We start from the raw sequence: 14,319 nt of genomic DNA, 5'->3' as shown, positions 1-14,319 counted from the left end.
CACATATCAGTGGAGAGACTAAAAATATGCTGCATTTTTCGTTGCCCCCCCGCCCACCCACATACACCTCCCCATTGCCCTAAACCAGGGGTCAGCAACCCACGGCTCTCGAGCCTACTTCGTGGGTTTCAAACTTCGCGGGGGGTTGACACCCCCCATTAACCGCGAAGTAGGGGGTATCACTGTGTGTGTGTGTGTGTGTGTGTGTGTGTGTGTATATATATATATATATATACACACACACACACACACACACACACACACACACACATACATATCTGTATATATATATATATATATATATATATATATATATATATATATATACACATATATACGGACCTCAGTCAACAACAAAATGGAGAGGCTTCTTCTATTTGGATTAAAGAGAAGGAAATCGCCGGTGATATGTTCTTGTTTGAAAAAAGTTCTCGTTTAAGAAAAAAAAAAACGAACTGCAGGTTTTTCTCTGCTCCCCACCGCCTCCACCCACCACCAGCTCAAGTCACATCGCCCCAAAGGTAAATGTCATTTTTCCTTTGTATATTTATGTTATTTAATTTAACTGTACAGTAATTATGTTACTAATTTTTAATATGTGTATAAAGTCGTGATGTTTTTACCTAAGGTTGTTGCACGCGTTCACTAATTAACATAAGTTTGGATTGCCCGTCATACGGCATATTTGAGTTACGAGCCTAGCCGCTGAACGGATTAAGTTCGAAACACGGGGGCCCACTGTATATACCATATTTTCTGCACTATAAGGCGCATCTTAAGCCTTTAATGTTCTCAAAAGCTGATAGTGTACTTAATAAGCCAGGGCACTTTATACAGTACAGCAAATAAACCACAAGTTGAAATTTTTGAGGGACAAAAACTAAAATAATAATTGCAAAACAATAATAATCGCCATGTAATTTTTTCGATTTTTACCGCTGCATTTCAGTTCTAAATGTATTTTTTACAATTGAAAACACCCTGTTTGAAAGTTTGATATGGTATATATGGTCCGATTTTGAAGCCATTAAAACAGTGGTTCTTAACCTTGTTGGAGGCACCGAACCCCACAGTTTCAGATGCTCATTCACTGAACCCTTCTTTAGTAAAAAATAAAATATGATTTGAGTGAGTCCGTACATCTAAAGAGTCGATCGCCGGCCGCAGGAGCTTATTTACCTGGATCGGCGCTCGGGAGATAACGGGCTAATTCCGGTGTGTGGAGGTCTCACTCTGCTGCTTATCCAGCGCTCTCAAAGCGGACCGGTAGGAAATCTCAGAGCAGGACGCTTTCAATGACTGTGCCCACTAACTGCAGACTCGACTGAGGGGTGGACCTCCGCGGCGGAGGCTCCACCGAACCCCTGAGACTGACTCAACGAACCCCTAGGGTTCGATCGAACCCAGGTTAAGAACCACTGCATTAAAGCAAGCAAGTGTTCTAAGGGCATGACTTTCCTTGCCAGGGGACGGACCTCGGTCAACAACAAAATGGAGAGGCTTCTTCTCTTACGGATTAAAGAGAAGGAAATTGCCGGTGATATGTTCTCGTTTAAAAAAAGTTCTCGTTTTAAAAAGTTCTTGTTTAAACAAAAAAATAATAATTCTGCTGGTTCGTCTCTGCTCCCCTCCGCCTCCACCCACCACCAGCTCAAGTAGCGTCGCCCCAAAGGTAAATGTCATTTTTCCTTTGTATATTTATGTTATTTAATTTAACTGTACAGTAGATTATGTTACTAATTTTTAATATAAGTCATTATGTTTTTACCTAAGGTTTTTGCACGCGTTGCACGTATTCACTAATTAACGTAGGTTTGGATTGCCCGTCACACGGTGAATTCAAATTACGAGCCTATATATATATATATATATATATATATATATATATATATATATATATCAGTTAAATGCTAATGATGACTATGATGAATGATGACTTAAATGCTAATGATGACTATGATGAATGATGACTTATATATATATATATATATATATATATATATATATATATATATTAATAGTTCTTAACACATTCACTGTGAGCCCATAAAAGGGGATCTTTTGAGGTCTATAGTCATCATTAGCAGTGAATGAGTTTATGCCAGGAAATGGCACTCTGCTCCTTACTACAAGTGATGCAATTTTATTCTTTGCTATATGCCAGTGATATATGTTGACAAGTAGAATAACTAACCAATTACTGTAAAGCCAAGTAAAAATGGGTCTTTGACAACTATAACCGTCTTTGGCATGAAATTAGTTAAAACAACAATAAGAAAAAAGGGGGGTTTGTGATGTCAGCAAATCTAGTTACACAATATTAAAAGATCTGACAGAAACAATAAATTTTTTTTGTCAGATTAATAGCAAATTATTTCTCAAATGTGTGGTAGTGACCACTGCCAAATAGTGTCTTTTTCAATAAACAAAGCATCACATCTGTCACTACAGGAAGAAGCTCTTGAAATGGTCCTATAACACAGCAGTTGTGAAATTGGGGGGAGGGGCCCATGTGCACCTCTGGGGGCACGTGAAAGCCCTTCAGACGGTATGTGAGATTTTAACAGCATTTCTGCATGTATCAGCAAATCCAATTGAATGTTTCTTAATGTGGTGACAGGAACAGAACATTTCTTTTCATATTGAGAGCAAATAAAGTGGATCATCAAGAAACCTTTTGCTAAATTGTGTTGTAGTAGCTCTGCAAAACACTATGGGAGGTGACTAAATGAGAAATGCAGTCACCTTGTTTGAACTCTAGCAGTCTGTGTTTGGGGACGTCACTGTATCCCAGAAGCACCAGCTGCTGCTGGATATCCTCTTCTGAGAAGTCCAGGTTGTCCATGGAGTCGTCAAAGTTGACAGGGATTAGAGTTGAGTTCAAATATGAAGTGGCCACTGAGATTGGCGCGTCATCTGCAGGCGACGACAGCCATACTGCACACAAGTACATTTTTCACGGATGGAAATGACGACCAATCACTTCCTCGCAACAGAAAAGCAAAAAGTGCTGAAATATTCGAATTTTGCATTTGTAGATAACAAATTGAGTTCATCTGTGTGTGTGTGTGTGTATATATATATATATATATATATATATATATATATATATATATATATATATATATATATATATATATATGTGGAGGGCGAACAAAAAATAAACATGCTTTACTCACCAGTCTTGTATAGAGAAGTTTTACTTTACTACTTTACTTGCTTGCAAACTAAAAAAAAAAAACTGTTTGCATCTTTGCATACTACTAAAAATAAAATCTTTACAACATATAACAGTGTATGCCACGGGCCACTAAAAATGTACAGTGGGCACTAATGCCCCCCGGGACGTTGATTGGGCACCACTGATTTAAAGCAGTTTGGTTTGTTTGTTTTGAGTGGGGGTGTCTGATTTCTTTTTTATATGCGAGAATTTAACAATGAATCTTAATACAGCGAATTGAGAAACTAACGCTAGGTTTTACGCTAATGAATCGAAAGAAAAAGAGATGAGAATCTTATCTTGTGCCTAAATACATCCCCGCCCGCTTTGTATTTGTCGTTTTAGTGTTTACGTTCGATTATCAGTCGCTCTTTAAGTTAATCAATGAAACAACAATTGCAGACTGCGTAATTTACTTTTATTATATATTGAATCAAAACAAAGTTTAAAAATTAAAGAGACATATGTGAGGCTAAGATTGAACCGTTAGCTGTTGTTAGCAACCACTTTTGTTGATGTTGTTTCGCTTACCCCAGCAGCGCGTCCACGTTTGTTAGCTTACGGACAAAAAAAAGAAAGGAAAAAGTTCTGTACCGTTCTTATGTTTTGGCGTGTTGTTGTTTTGCACGAAGTCAACACCAGGGCGACACCATGACGGTTAAGCGAAGCATGTTTTAAAAAAGACGCCTCTTCTTCTTCTACGCTTTTACATGGTTTTGTGGGCGCACTCCCATTTGGGTTTTGCCATCTAGCGGCTGGAAACTTGCATGTTGGACTCGTTTTTAATTACAGGGGCATTTTACTTTTTAGTTTTTCTTCAGACTCATATTTGAAATTGCTATATTATCACACAGGAATTACACGCAGAGAGTAAATAGTACTTTGTGCAACTGTTACTAAATTGACCACATTTAAGTGTGAAGTGTAATTGCCACCGGGTAGCGCAGTGGACCTCTCATTTTCAAAGTCTATGCGGTAGTTGGAAAATGTTTCAAATTATATATTAAGCAGTGGTGGGCCATCAAGCCAGCGAGCCCTTCTCTGCTGGCCTGATAAAACCTGACATTATCATAACTATCCAGCCATTTTCTCGAGCCGCTTATCCTCACAAGAGTCGCACAGGAGTGCCTGTAGAGAAACCACACGGGCTGGGGGAGAACATGCAAACTCCACACAGGAAGGCCAGAGTGTGAGGCGGATGTGCTATTCACTGCGCCAGCGAATCGCCCCTATAATAAACTGTAAGAATCATAATGACTATAATAGAAGTCAGTTTCATTTTATCTTTATTTTTACGAATTATATACATTTCATAAATAAAATTATTCTCCATATTCTGTTTTTTTGTGTCATATCCATTTGGTAATGCTCATTCCACAGCTGTAGTTTTCGTATAGAGTATCTTGTCAATTAGGGCATTTGCATCAACAGTTGCAGGCTTCTGCGCATGCGCAAATGGATAAGTGAACGGGCCCATATAGTTAATAGACAGCTGCAATAGCCGTTGAACGTGACGTGTTTGGATGCTCACTGGAGGGCATGGGTGCTATATTGATCAACCATATTTAATGTTGGAAGTCGTTAATTAAAGTTATTTGAAACACAAAACAAAACAAAAAAACATGTTGCCCAATCAAGCTATCCGGTTAATCTGCACTAAAGGCATAGCGTACAGCAAAGCCAGACCCGCGGACATTTAGCATAAAATAACACAATGACTGAAGAAGATCAAAACAGAAATCAAACTGACACGACTTTCAGCATTAGCGTCTATGTCATTACAAAAGGATTTATTATTGGAAATAAAATGTACAGAGAAACTCAACAAGCAAATCATTGAAGTCTTTCTGAGGAAAGAAAGAATGGATTTTCTATTGAAATAAGAGGGGGACCACTGTTTTTTGTATTTTATATTTAATATGTTTTCAAAATTTTATTTTGCTCATCTTCAAGTAATAAAATGATGTTCTTATATTTAACTGTGATTTGTAATGTAGTGTACAATAATGTTAAAGCTTGCCTGCTCTTGCTGTCACGTCTGGGTTTTTCCTCTTGTGGCTTTATTTTGTGGAATTTTAGTTACGTATTCTACTTTTGGGTTCATGTTGCGTTTTTCATGTTTTGCCACGCCGACATGACACTTGGTGGACTTCATAAAAGTTTGAGGACAAATAATTTGAAATGATCATGAATTATTTTAAGTTTTGGCAGTATCACATGTAGTGATAAGTTTTAATTGCTGATGTGTGTTTATTTATGTGTAAATGCTCTGAAAAGTAGCCTGTGTAATCACCCAGTAATGTGTATGTGTGCTTCTGAGGGGTCGAATCTCTGAAGGCCTAAGTGTGAAATGCACAGAGTTATATAAAAGTTATGTAGACTGCGGTGTTGTGTCATCCCAAATTTCTGGCTTTGGCCCCTAACTGGGAAGTGAATGTCATTTGACTCAGGTACCCTGCTGGAAAGATGAATAAAGAGGAGGTCCTGCCAGCAGAGTGGACGGCAGAAATAAGGGGTGGGGCCTCCAACCAACAGGTGGCCCCTTGTTGAGTAAAGTGTGGAAATGTGGGCAAAAGGGGACCGGCGGAGAGTTCCGCTACGACCATGGACACGTCTGGGAGCTGCCGGCTGCTCCTTGTGCTGCAAGTGCTTCTGCTGGCCTCGGCTCAGGTGACTTTTTACACTTTCACTCAGAAAAAAAAACAAACAAAAAAAACAAATCGGCAGCACGAGCTGAGGACCATCACGTGCTTTCTTGAGACACTGAAAGAAGCAAAGCTAATTTTCTTCTCCCAAGCAAACAATAAGAGCAATTTGCAAGAACCACATGTAAATTTTCCAGATGAGTTTTTCCTTTCAAATGCTTCTGCTTTGTTAGGATACACACTACCATGGCATTTTAGATGGAACATTGCTAACTTTCAAGCTAGGCTAAAACAACTAATGTGGACATTCGGCCTTCAAAATTCTTGACAACTATATATATATATATATATATATATATATATATATATATATATATATATATATATATATATATATATATATATATATATATATATATATATATATATATATATATATGTATATATATATATATATATAAATATATAATCATAGGCTTGATTAGTTGAGCTTACAGATCAGTGGTATGATTTTTTTGACAGGATTTAAGATTTTTTTTTTTTTTTAAGTCACTATTCGCAGTAACGGGCTTGCAAATCTGCGTTAATGTTAGCTTCTTCTCAGATATAGAAAGTATTTGGCTAGTTGTTACTGTACTGCTAACCAAGAGGACAAATTCAGGTAAATACGATTTTTTTTTAATTTGTTTGTTTGTTATTATTTAATGCTAATTACTTAGCAAATATTTTTTTAATCGTTGCCATATTCTGATTATATGGAAAACAGGGTTGAATATGTTATTCATGAAAATATAAAAATATATTTTTTAAATAATTGCCTTTTAATCATAACCCTTAATTATAACCCTGGATAACAGGGTTGCATGAGGTAAAGTGAGACATTCATGTAATTTTAAAGTGTATGAAAAACAGAATCAGTGGTATACCTTTGCTCTAGGCCAGTTCTTGTCAAATAGTGGGGCGGGCCCTCCTGGGGGGGGGGCACGAGGTGATGTCAGGGGGGATGCAGTTGACCCCAGGGAAAATGTTCTTTTTTTGCCATGTGAAGTGTAAATGTGATCAAATAAGGATTGACATTTTTTTTAAGGCACTTGATGCACTTGGGTTTTTTCAATCATTTTTTGCCAAGCCCCCCCCCCCACCCCCCACCCCCCCCCAGGAAAGAGAAAACTTTTCGCCACCCCCCCTCCACTTGACATGCTGACTATAAATAAGATTATTATCTATAAAAAATTGTATAAGTATACTTAGACCTGTATCCTCTTTAACATTACAAAGGAAAAAAAAACAATATAAATCAGCTTTCAACAACTTTTCATAATTTTTTACAGCGTGTATACAGGATACAGGTTAGTCTAAAACTGAAAAAAATAGTTCCAGAAACATTAAAAAAAAAAAGTACCGGTAAATTCTAATTTTATTGCAATTGCATTTCACATGACAAAAACAATGCCTTTTCCCTCAGGTCATCCGCGACCCCCTGGCATCACCTCGCGCCCAGGGGGGCCCGGCCCACTATTTGACAAGCATTGGCTTTGTCAAACCTTTAACTGATACTAAGTGATAACCCTAACCCTTTCCTTGTGTCAATGTTGAAAAAAAGATACAGTTTTAGGCATACTTACATAATTTTACATATATATCTGTGTTTGGCGTGGCAAGTGTGTGTGTGTGTGTGTGTGTGTGTGTGTGTGGGGGGGGGGGGGGGGGGGGGGCTGTTTTCTGTTTTCTCTTTCCTGGGGGGGGGGCAAGCAAAATAATGTATAACTAAGAAGCACTGCTCTAGGAATTCTTTTGGAAATGTGACTCACTGATTTCTCGCAACTCACTTTTGCTAACGCGTGCATGTTGCGGGACAAACATCGCATCATTAATCATTATTATCTGAAAAGTTATGTTTATTCAAACAAATCTGGAGAAAAATGGAATTGACAAATGTAGGGGCTACTTCAGACTATTTTCCAGCATAGTTTGCTCCTCGTTTTCTGTTTTCAATTTGGTCTTAGGACACGTAAATGTACGACATGCTTCATGATTTTCTACGTGGATTATTTAAAATTTGATGGTGTTCAGTGAAGATGCTTGTGTCGGAATATTTTGAATGGCCAATATGATGCTTTTTATACACTTGTAGAATATTTGCTGAGTATCACTTTGTCATTTAGTGCTGTCAGGTCAACTATTTACAATGTATCGCAAGTTGTAGTATTTCGCCACATTTTTGTGAATTTAACATTTAAAAAAAGCAATGCTAATGGTTGAACAAACTTAGCCATTTTTGGGGTATCCACCTCGTCTCAGCTTTTTTTTTCTATTTGTTCTGCAGAGGGGTCCAGTGGGTCCGAGAGGCCCCCCGGGACCACCTGGGATGGCCGGCGTGCCCGGTGTGGACGGCATCGACGTGAGTTTGCCCAGGAAACGCTGAAGCATGCCATTCAGGCCAAAGCGGCTTGGAACCATATCAAAGCCTCCAATCCTTCCAAAGTCCTCAAACCTGCTTTGCTCTCGCTCAAATGCGCTCACAAGCTTGGTTTTTGTCTTTTTTTTTTTTTTTTGGGGGGGGGGGGGGGGGGGGGGGGTCAGGAATTTGAAAAGAAAAGATGCTACAAATTTCAAACAGTCCCCTGGGTGTTTTAGGAACACAATTTAGTGAGCAGAATATTTAAAAATGATATTGATACAAAATAAATAATAATGAAATATTAGAATTAACATAAACATCTGAAAATAAAATATAAATGCAGATAAAATGAGACAGCATTTAAAAACATGTGACTTTCCTTTGAAAAGAAAGATCAACTTTTGAGCCTAAGTTAAGTATTTTCCTAACCCTATCCCTAACCCAGGTCACAGGCTTGCAGGTGCCTATCCAAGTTGGCATCTGGCATTAGGTGGGGAACATCCTCAACTGGTTGCCAGCCAATCCCAGGGCACACAGAAAAATATACAAAATATTAAAATAAAAATCTAAACTGAAAATATAAATAAACATATAATGAGACATTTAAAAACATGTGACTTTCCTCTAAAGCCTACGTTGAGTATTTTCTTTACTGTCAATATGGGAAAAAATAAAATAAAAATAAATAAATATAAAATTAATAATAAATAATAATAAAACAAAATCTAAAAATATGAGTAAATATATAAAACAATTAAAATATACAAAGTTAATCATAAAAAGTAATTTTAAGTTCAAGTAAAATTTTATTGTTCGATAAAACTATTATGATTATATAAATAATATAAATCTAATCCATCCATCGATTTTCTAGAGCCGCTTATACTCACAAGGGTTGCAGGCTTATAATATAAATATAACATATTAGTCCAGTACATCAATAAAATAAATGAATTGAACACCATTAATTAAATATTCAATTAAAAATAATGAACAGGTCTTAAAATCATCACTAATCTGAAATATTTGTCTGAAAACTTGGTGCCTGAAGAAGTAAAAAAAAAACAAAAAACGTGACAAAATAGCTGACTTGCGTTGTATTTTCACCTCTGGCATCTACAGATTTTTTTTTTTAACCCAAAACTGCTTCCTGGACCCCAATTTTCATATAATTTGGAGTCTGTGTGTGTGTGTGTGTGTGTTCAGGGCGAAAGAGGGATGGACTCCAAAGTGAACGGCGCATTGGTGAGTGGCAAAACACACACATGCACACACACGCATTCTGACTGTTTTCGTGCAGGGTCCTGCCGGGGAAAACGGGAAAGACGGAGCCCCCGGCACTTCCGGACTTCCTGGAGCAGACGTAAGTGGAGCTGCGATGCAGCATATGCTCATAGTCAGAGGTCACAGGTGTTGCCGGCCGAGCTCGCCTCCAAATGTATACCTTTAATTCAATCTAATGAATTGAATATATATTCATTCATTCGTAAATGATGAGTAAATAAGTGAATAGAAATATAGATATTTCTCTTTTTGAGTACATCGTTCATGTAGTTCAATTCAACATAAATTATAAAAAAAAAGAAAAAAGAAACGATCATTTAAATGATTAAGTGATAGCTTCAAATAAATGATTTTTCATGATGAGCTTGAGCGTCAAAGTTGATGGAAAAAGTGCGACGGTGCGCCCCGCTGGCTTCCTGATGGAAACAGGGCCCTTTTTGTGCCCGATGGGGGCTCGGAGGTGGGGGAAGCAGAATGAAGCTAGTGTGCGTTGCCTGACCTTCTGTTACCCGCCAGCTCGTCTCGTGCTGGGGGGCGGGGGTACTAAAACACTCCCACATGAATCTAATCCTATCAGTTCAACAATAACATATAGTTATGCTCTCTGTAAAAGTACCCTAGCAACCAGAGGCTAACTGCCAGCAAACTTACAAGTTAATTGAGGGGTTATAGTAACTCTTTCAGTTCCATGGACGAAAATTCTTGTCTTTTACAGTACAGTATTTTTGTTCTGTGCCAATGACGAGAATTCTCGTCAAATACGTTTTTAAATAAAGTAACTTCATCACTATGTAAACTATTCAATTTTTACCTCTGCATTTCAGCTATAAATGTATTTTTTTACAGTTCAAGTTTTTTTAAATTATGCTGTGCTATGTATGCTCCAATCGAAGAACAATTTGTATGGGCACGAGTTGCAAAAAAACCCACATGTTTTTGCAAAAACAAACAAACAAAAAAAAACGATTTATTTAATAAATCCAGATACTGTTTTTTTTAAACCAACATAACAATATCTTTGAAGGTTTTTGGTTGTAATTTTCTTAAAACGTTTACTAATAGGTTTAAAATTTAACTTAATCATCATCACATTCTTTTAAACTCTATATTGGTCTTTGCATTGATCTGAAGAATAGTGTCAAACTCAAGGCCCGGGGGCCGGATCCGGCCTGCCGCATCATTTTATGTGGGCGGCAAAATGCTGATTGACTTCAATTTTCTGGTTAAAATACCAAACTTGCAAAGTTGTCTTCAATTTTCTTTCTTTTTTTTTTCAGGGGGTTGGGGGGATGATTTTTTCTTCCCAATCTCTCCTTTGAACTGTTTTTACCAGCCTCTGATTTTAAAAGTAGCTAAGTGTGTGACGAACACACTTAAAATTTATTTCATTTGCAGTCTTTCTGTCCCTCTGACAGAAACTAGAACTACGGTGTGGCACATGATAAAAATGAGTTTGCCACTCCTGATCTAAACAGTCTTTTAATGTAATCAAGATGTATTTCCTTACTTTCCACAAACCGTCTTTATTCTTCACAAAGCAACAGCAATAGCTTCTATTCTATGCGCCTTATAATGTGCTGCAACCTGTGTATATATATATATATATATATATATATATATATATATATATATATATATATATATATATATATATATATATATATATATATATATATATATACAGTGATACATTGATCTCTCCTACTTCACGTTCTCAGATATCTGGGTCTCAGTACTTCGCGTACTCAGTACTTCGTTCTGCTGGGGGACTTCAATGGTCATGTGGGCAATGACAGTGAGACCTGGAGGGGCGTGATCAATCTGAACCCGAATGGTGCATTGTTATTGGACTTCTGTGCTCGTCATGGATTACCATAATGAACAGCATGTTCAAACATAGGGGTGTCCATATATGCATTTGGCACCAGGACAGGCCGCAGTTCGATGATCAACTGTGGTTTTATCATCGGATTTGCGGCCGCATGTTTTAGACACTCGGGTGAGGAGAGGGGTGGAGCTGTCAACTGATCACCACCTGGTGGCGTGTTGGCTCTGATGGTGGGGGAGGATGCCGGCCAGACCTGGCAGGCCCAAACGTATCGTGAGGGTCTGCTGGGAACGTCTGGCGGAGTCCCCTTTAAGAAGGAGTTTCAACTCCCACCTCCGGCAGAATTTCTCCCACGTCCCGGGGTTGGCAGGGGACAAGGAGTCCAAGTGGACCATGTTTCGCGCCTCCATTGTCGAGGCGGCGGATCCGAGCTGTGGCCGTAAGGTGGTCGGTGCCTGTCGTGGTGGCAATTCCCGAACCCGCTGGTAAGGGATGCCGTCAAGCTTCAGAAGGAGTCTTATCGGGCCTTTTTGGCCTGTGGGACTCCGGAGGCAGCTGACAGGTACCGACTGGCCAAGCGGAGTGTGGCTTCAGCGGTCGCCATGGCAAAAACTCGGGTGTGGGAGGAATTCGGTGAGGCCATGGAAAGTGACTTCCGGACGGCTTTGAAGAAATTCTGGTCCACCATCCGGCGTCTCAGAGGGGGGAAGCAGTGCATCATTGACACTGTGTACAGTGGAGATGGAGCACTGCTCACCTCAACTCGGGACGTTGTGAATCCGTGAGCAGAATACCTCAAAGACCTCCTCAATCCCACCGACACGTCTTCCCCTGAGGAAGCAGAGTCTTCGGGCACCGAGGGGCGCTCTCCCATCTCAGGGGCTGAAGTCACTGAGGTGGTCAAAAAACTCCTTGGTGGCAAGGCCCCGGGGGTGGATGAGATCCGCCCGGAGTTGCTGAAGGCTCTGGATGTTGTAGGGCTGTCTTGGCTGACACGCCTCTGCAACATCGCGTGGACATCGGGGACAGTGCCCCTGGATTGGCAAACTGGGGTGGTGGTCCCCCTTTATAAGAAGGGGGACCGGAGAGTGTGTACGAAATACAGGGGAATCACACTACTTGGCCTCCCTGGTAAGGTCTATTCAGGGGTGCTGGAGAGGAGGGTCCGTTGGGAGGTTGAGTCTCAGATTCAGGAGGAGCAGTGTGGTTTTCGTCCTGGCCGCGGAACAGTGGACCAGCTCTACACCTTCGGCAGGGTCCTCAGGGGGGGATGGAAGTTCGCCCAACCAGTCTACATGTGCTTTGTGGACTTGGAGAAGCCGTTCGACCGTGTCCCTCGGGGATCTCTGTGGGGGAAGCTTCGGGAGTATGGGGTACCGGACGCCCTGATATGGGCTGTTCGGTCCCTGTACGACCAATGTCAGAGCTTGGTCCGCATTTCCGGCAGTAAGTCAAATTCGTTTCCAGTGAGGGTTGGACTCCGTCAAGGCTGCTCTTTGTCACCGATTCTGTTCATTATCTTTATGGACAGAATTTCTAGGCACAGCTGAAGCGTTGAGGGGGTCCGGTTTGGGAACCTCAGCATTGCATCTTTGCTTTTAGCGGATGATGTGGTGCTGTTGGCTTCTTCAGGCCATGACCTCCAACTCTCACTGGAGCGGTTCGCAGCCGAGTGTGAAGCTGCTGGGATGAAGATTAGCACCTCCAAATCTGAGACCATGGTCCTCAGTTGGAAAAGGGTGGCATGCCCTCTCCGGGTCGGGGACGAGGTCCTGCCCCAAGTGGAGGAGTTCAAGTATCTCGGGGTCTTGTTCACGAGTGAGGGTAGGACGGAGCGTGGTGTGGCGTCTGCTATCTTGCGGGCTTTGCACCAGTCTGTCGTGGTGAAGAGAGAGCTGAGCCGGAAGGTGAAACTCTCTGTTTACCACTCGATCTACGTTCCTGCCCTCACCTTTGGCCACGAGCTATGGGTCAAGATCCCAGATACAAGCGGCCGAAATGAGTTTCCTCTGCAGGGTGTCCGGGCTCTCCCTTTGAGATAGGATGAGAAGCTCGAGCATCAAGCCGCTGCTCCTCCGCCTTGAGAGGAGCCAGCTGAGGTGGTTCGGGCATCTGGTTAGGATGCCCCCCGGACGCTTCCCTGGTGAGGTGTTTCGGGCATGTCTCACTGGAAGGAGGCCCCGGGGACAACCCAGGACACACCAGAGGGACTGTGTCTCTCGGCTGGCCTGGGAGCGCCTGGGGATCCTTCCGGAAGAGCTGGATGAAGTGGCCAGGGAGAGGGAAGCCTGGGCTTCCTTGCTTAAGCTGCTGCCCCCGCGACCTGACCCCGGAAGACAGCGGTAGAAGATGGATGGATGGATGGATGTTTATGGTACTGCGGAACTGATACCCTACTTCGTGGGTTTCAGGCTTCGCGGGGGGTTGACACCACCCATTAACCGCGAACTAGGGCGGATCACTGTATATATATATATATATATATATATATATATATATATATATATATATATATATATATATATATATATATATATATATATATATATATATATATATATATATATATATATATATATTGTGGCGACGCGAAGAAACCACACGTTGCTGTGCTAGTGGACTTCTTTATTCTTCGCATGCCATCACAAAACTGATACAACAAAGTCCAAAACAGCAAAGACCATGTCAACAGGTTCAAAGCATCAAAGGATCATAGCAACATGCCTACTGGGTGAGAGACATGGTCCTAGTGTCCACCACACAGCTCTCCCCCAAACACCCAGAAAGGCATAACGGAAAACCCCACAGGGTATTCACCAGTCTGGCACCCTGAGTCTCAGTCCAGTCCTGAGCGGTGTATATGACACCAGGGCCCCAGGTGCGACAGGAGTAAGGGTGAGACGCTCAGCGTGAAAACCATGAGGTAGCGTTGGCAAAGGGA

General features: G+C 40.8%; 2 protein-coding genes across 4 annotated transcripts in view; one reads left to right on the top strand and one right to left on the bottom strand.

The window, feature by feature from the left end:
- The window catches only part of hyls1 (HYLS1 centriolar and ciliogenesis associated), a 25,491-nt gene extending 21,546 nt beyond the window's left edge, over positions 1–3,945 (bottom strand). Inside the window, exons 1-2 of one of the 3 annotated variants that reach the window (XM_088420559.1) lie at positions 3,815–3,945; positions 2,746–2,937 (exon numbers count right to left, since the gene is read on the bottom strand). In XM_088420559.1, coding sequence (XP_088276685.1) covers positions 2,746–2,845 — 100 coding nt within the window. In that variant the 5' untranslated portion in view covers positions 2,846–2,937; positions 3,815–3,945. Of the gene's footprint in view, positions 1–2,745; positions 2,938–3,751 lie in introns of all 3 variants that reach the window. The other 2 variants (XM_088420561.1, XM_088420560.1) reach the window with 2 other exon arrangements.
- Positions 3,946–5,760: 1,815 nt separating this feature from the next.
- The window catches only part of col9a1a (collagen, type IX, alpha 1a), a 34,138-nt gene continuing 25,579 nt past the window's right edge, over positions 5,761–14,319 (top strand). The window contains exons 1-4 of the mRNA XM_088420563.1: positions 5,761–5,890; positions 8,192–8,266; positions 9,473–9,511; positions 9,567–9,629. Of these exons, the coding sequence (XP_088276689.1) occupies positions 5,825–5,890; positions 8,192–8,266; positions 9,473–9,511; positions 9,567–9,629 (243 nt within the window). The 5' untranslated portion in view covers positions 5,761–5,824. The remainder of the gene's footprint in view (positions 5,891–8,191; positions 8,267–9,472; positions 9,512–9,566; positions 9,630–14,319) is intronic.

The sequence above is a fragment of the Hippichthys cyanospilos genome, chromosome 7 (genome assembly GCF_059441005.1).
Source record: "Hippichthys cyanospilos isolate Australia breed blue-spotted pipefish chromosome 7, RoL_Hcya_1.0, whole genome shotgun sequence".
Lineage (NCBI taxonomy): Eukaryota > Metazoa > Chordata > Actinopteri > Syngnathiformes > Syngnathidae > Hippichthys > Hippichthys cyanospilos.
Note: the sequence above shows the minus strand (reverse complement) of the source record. Positions and strands in the feature narration are given on the sequence as shown.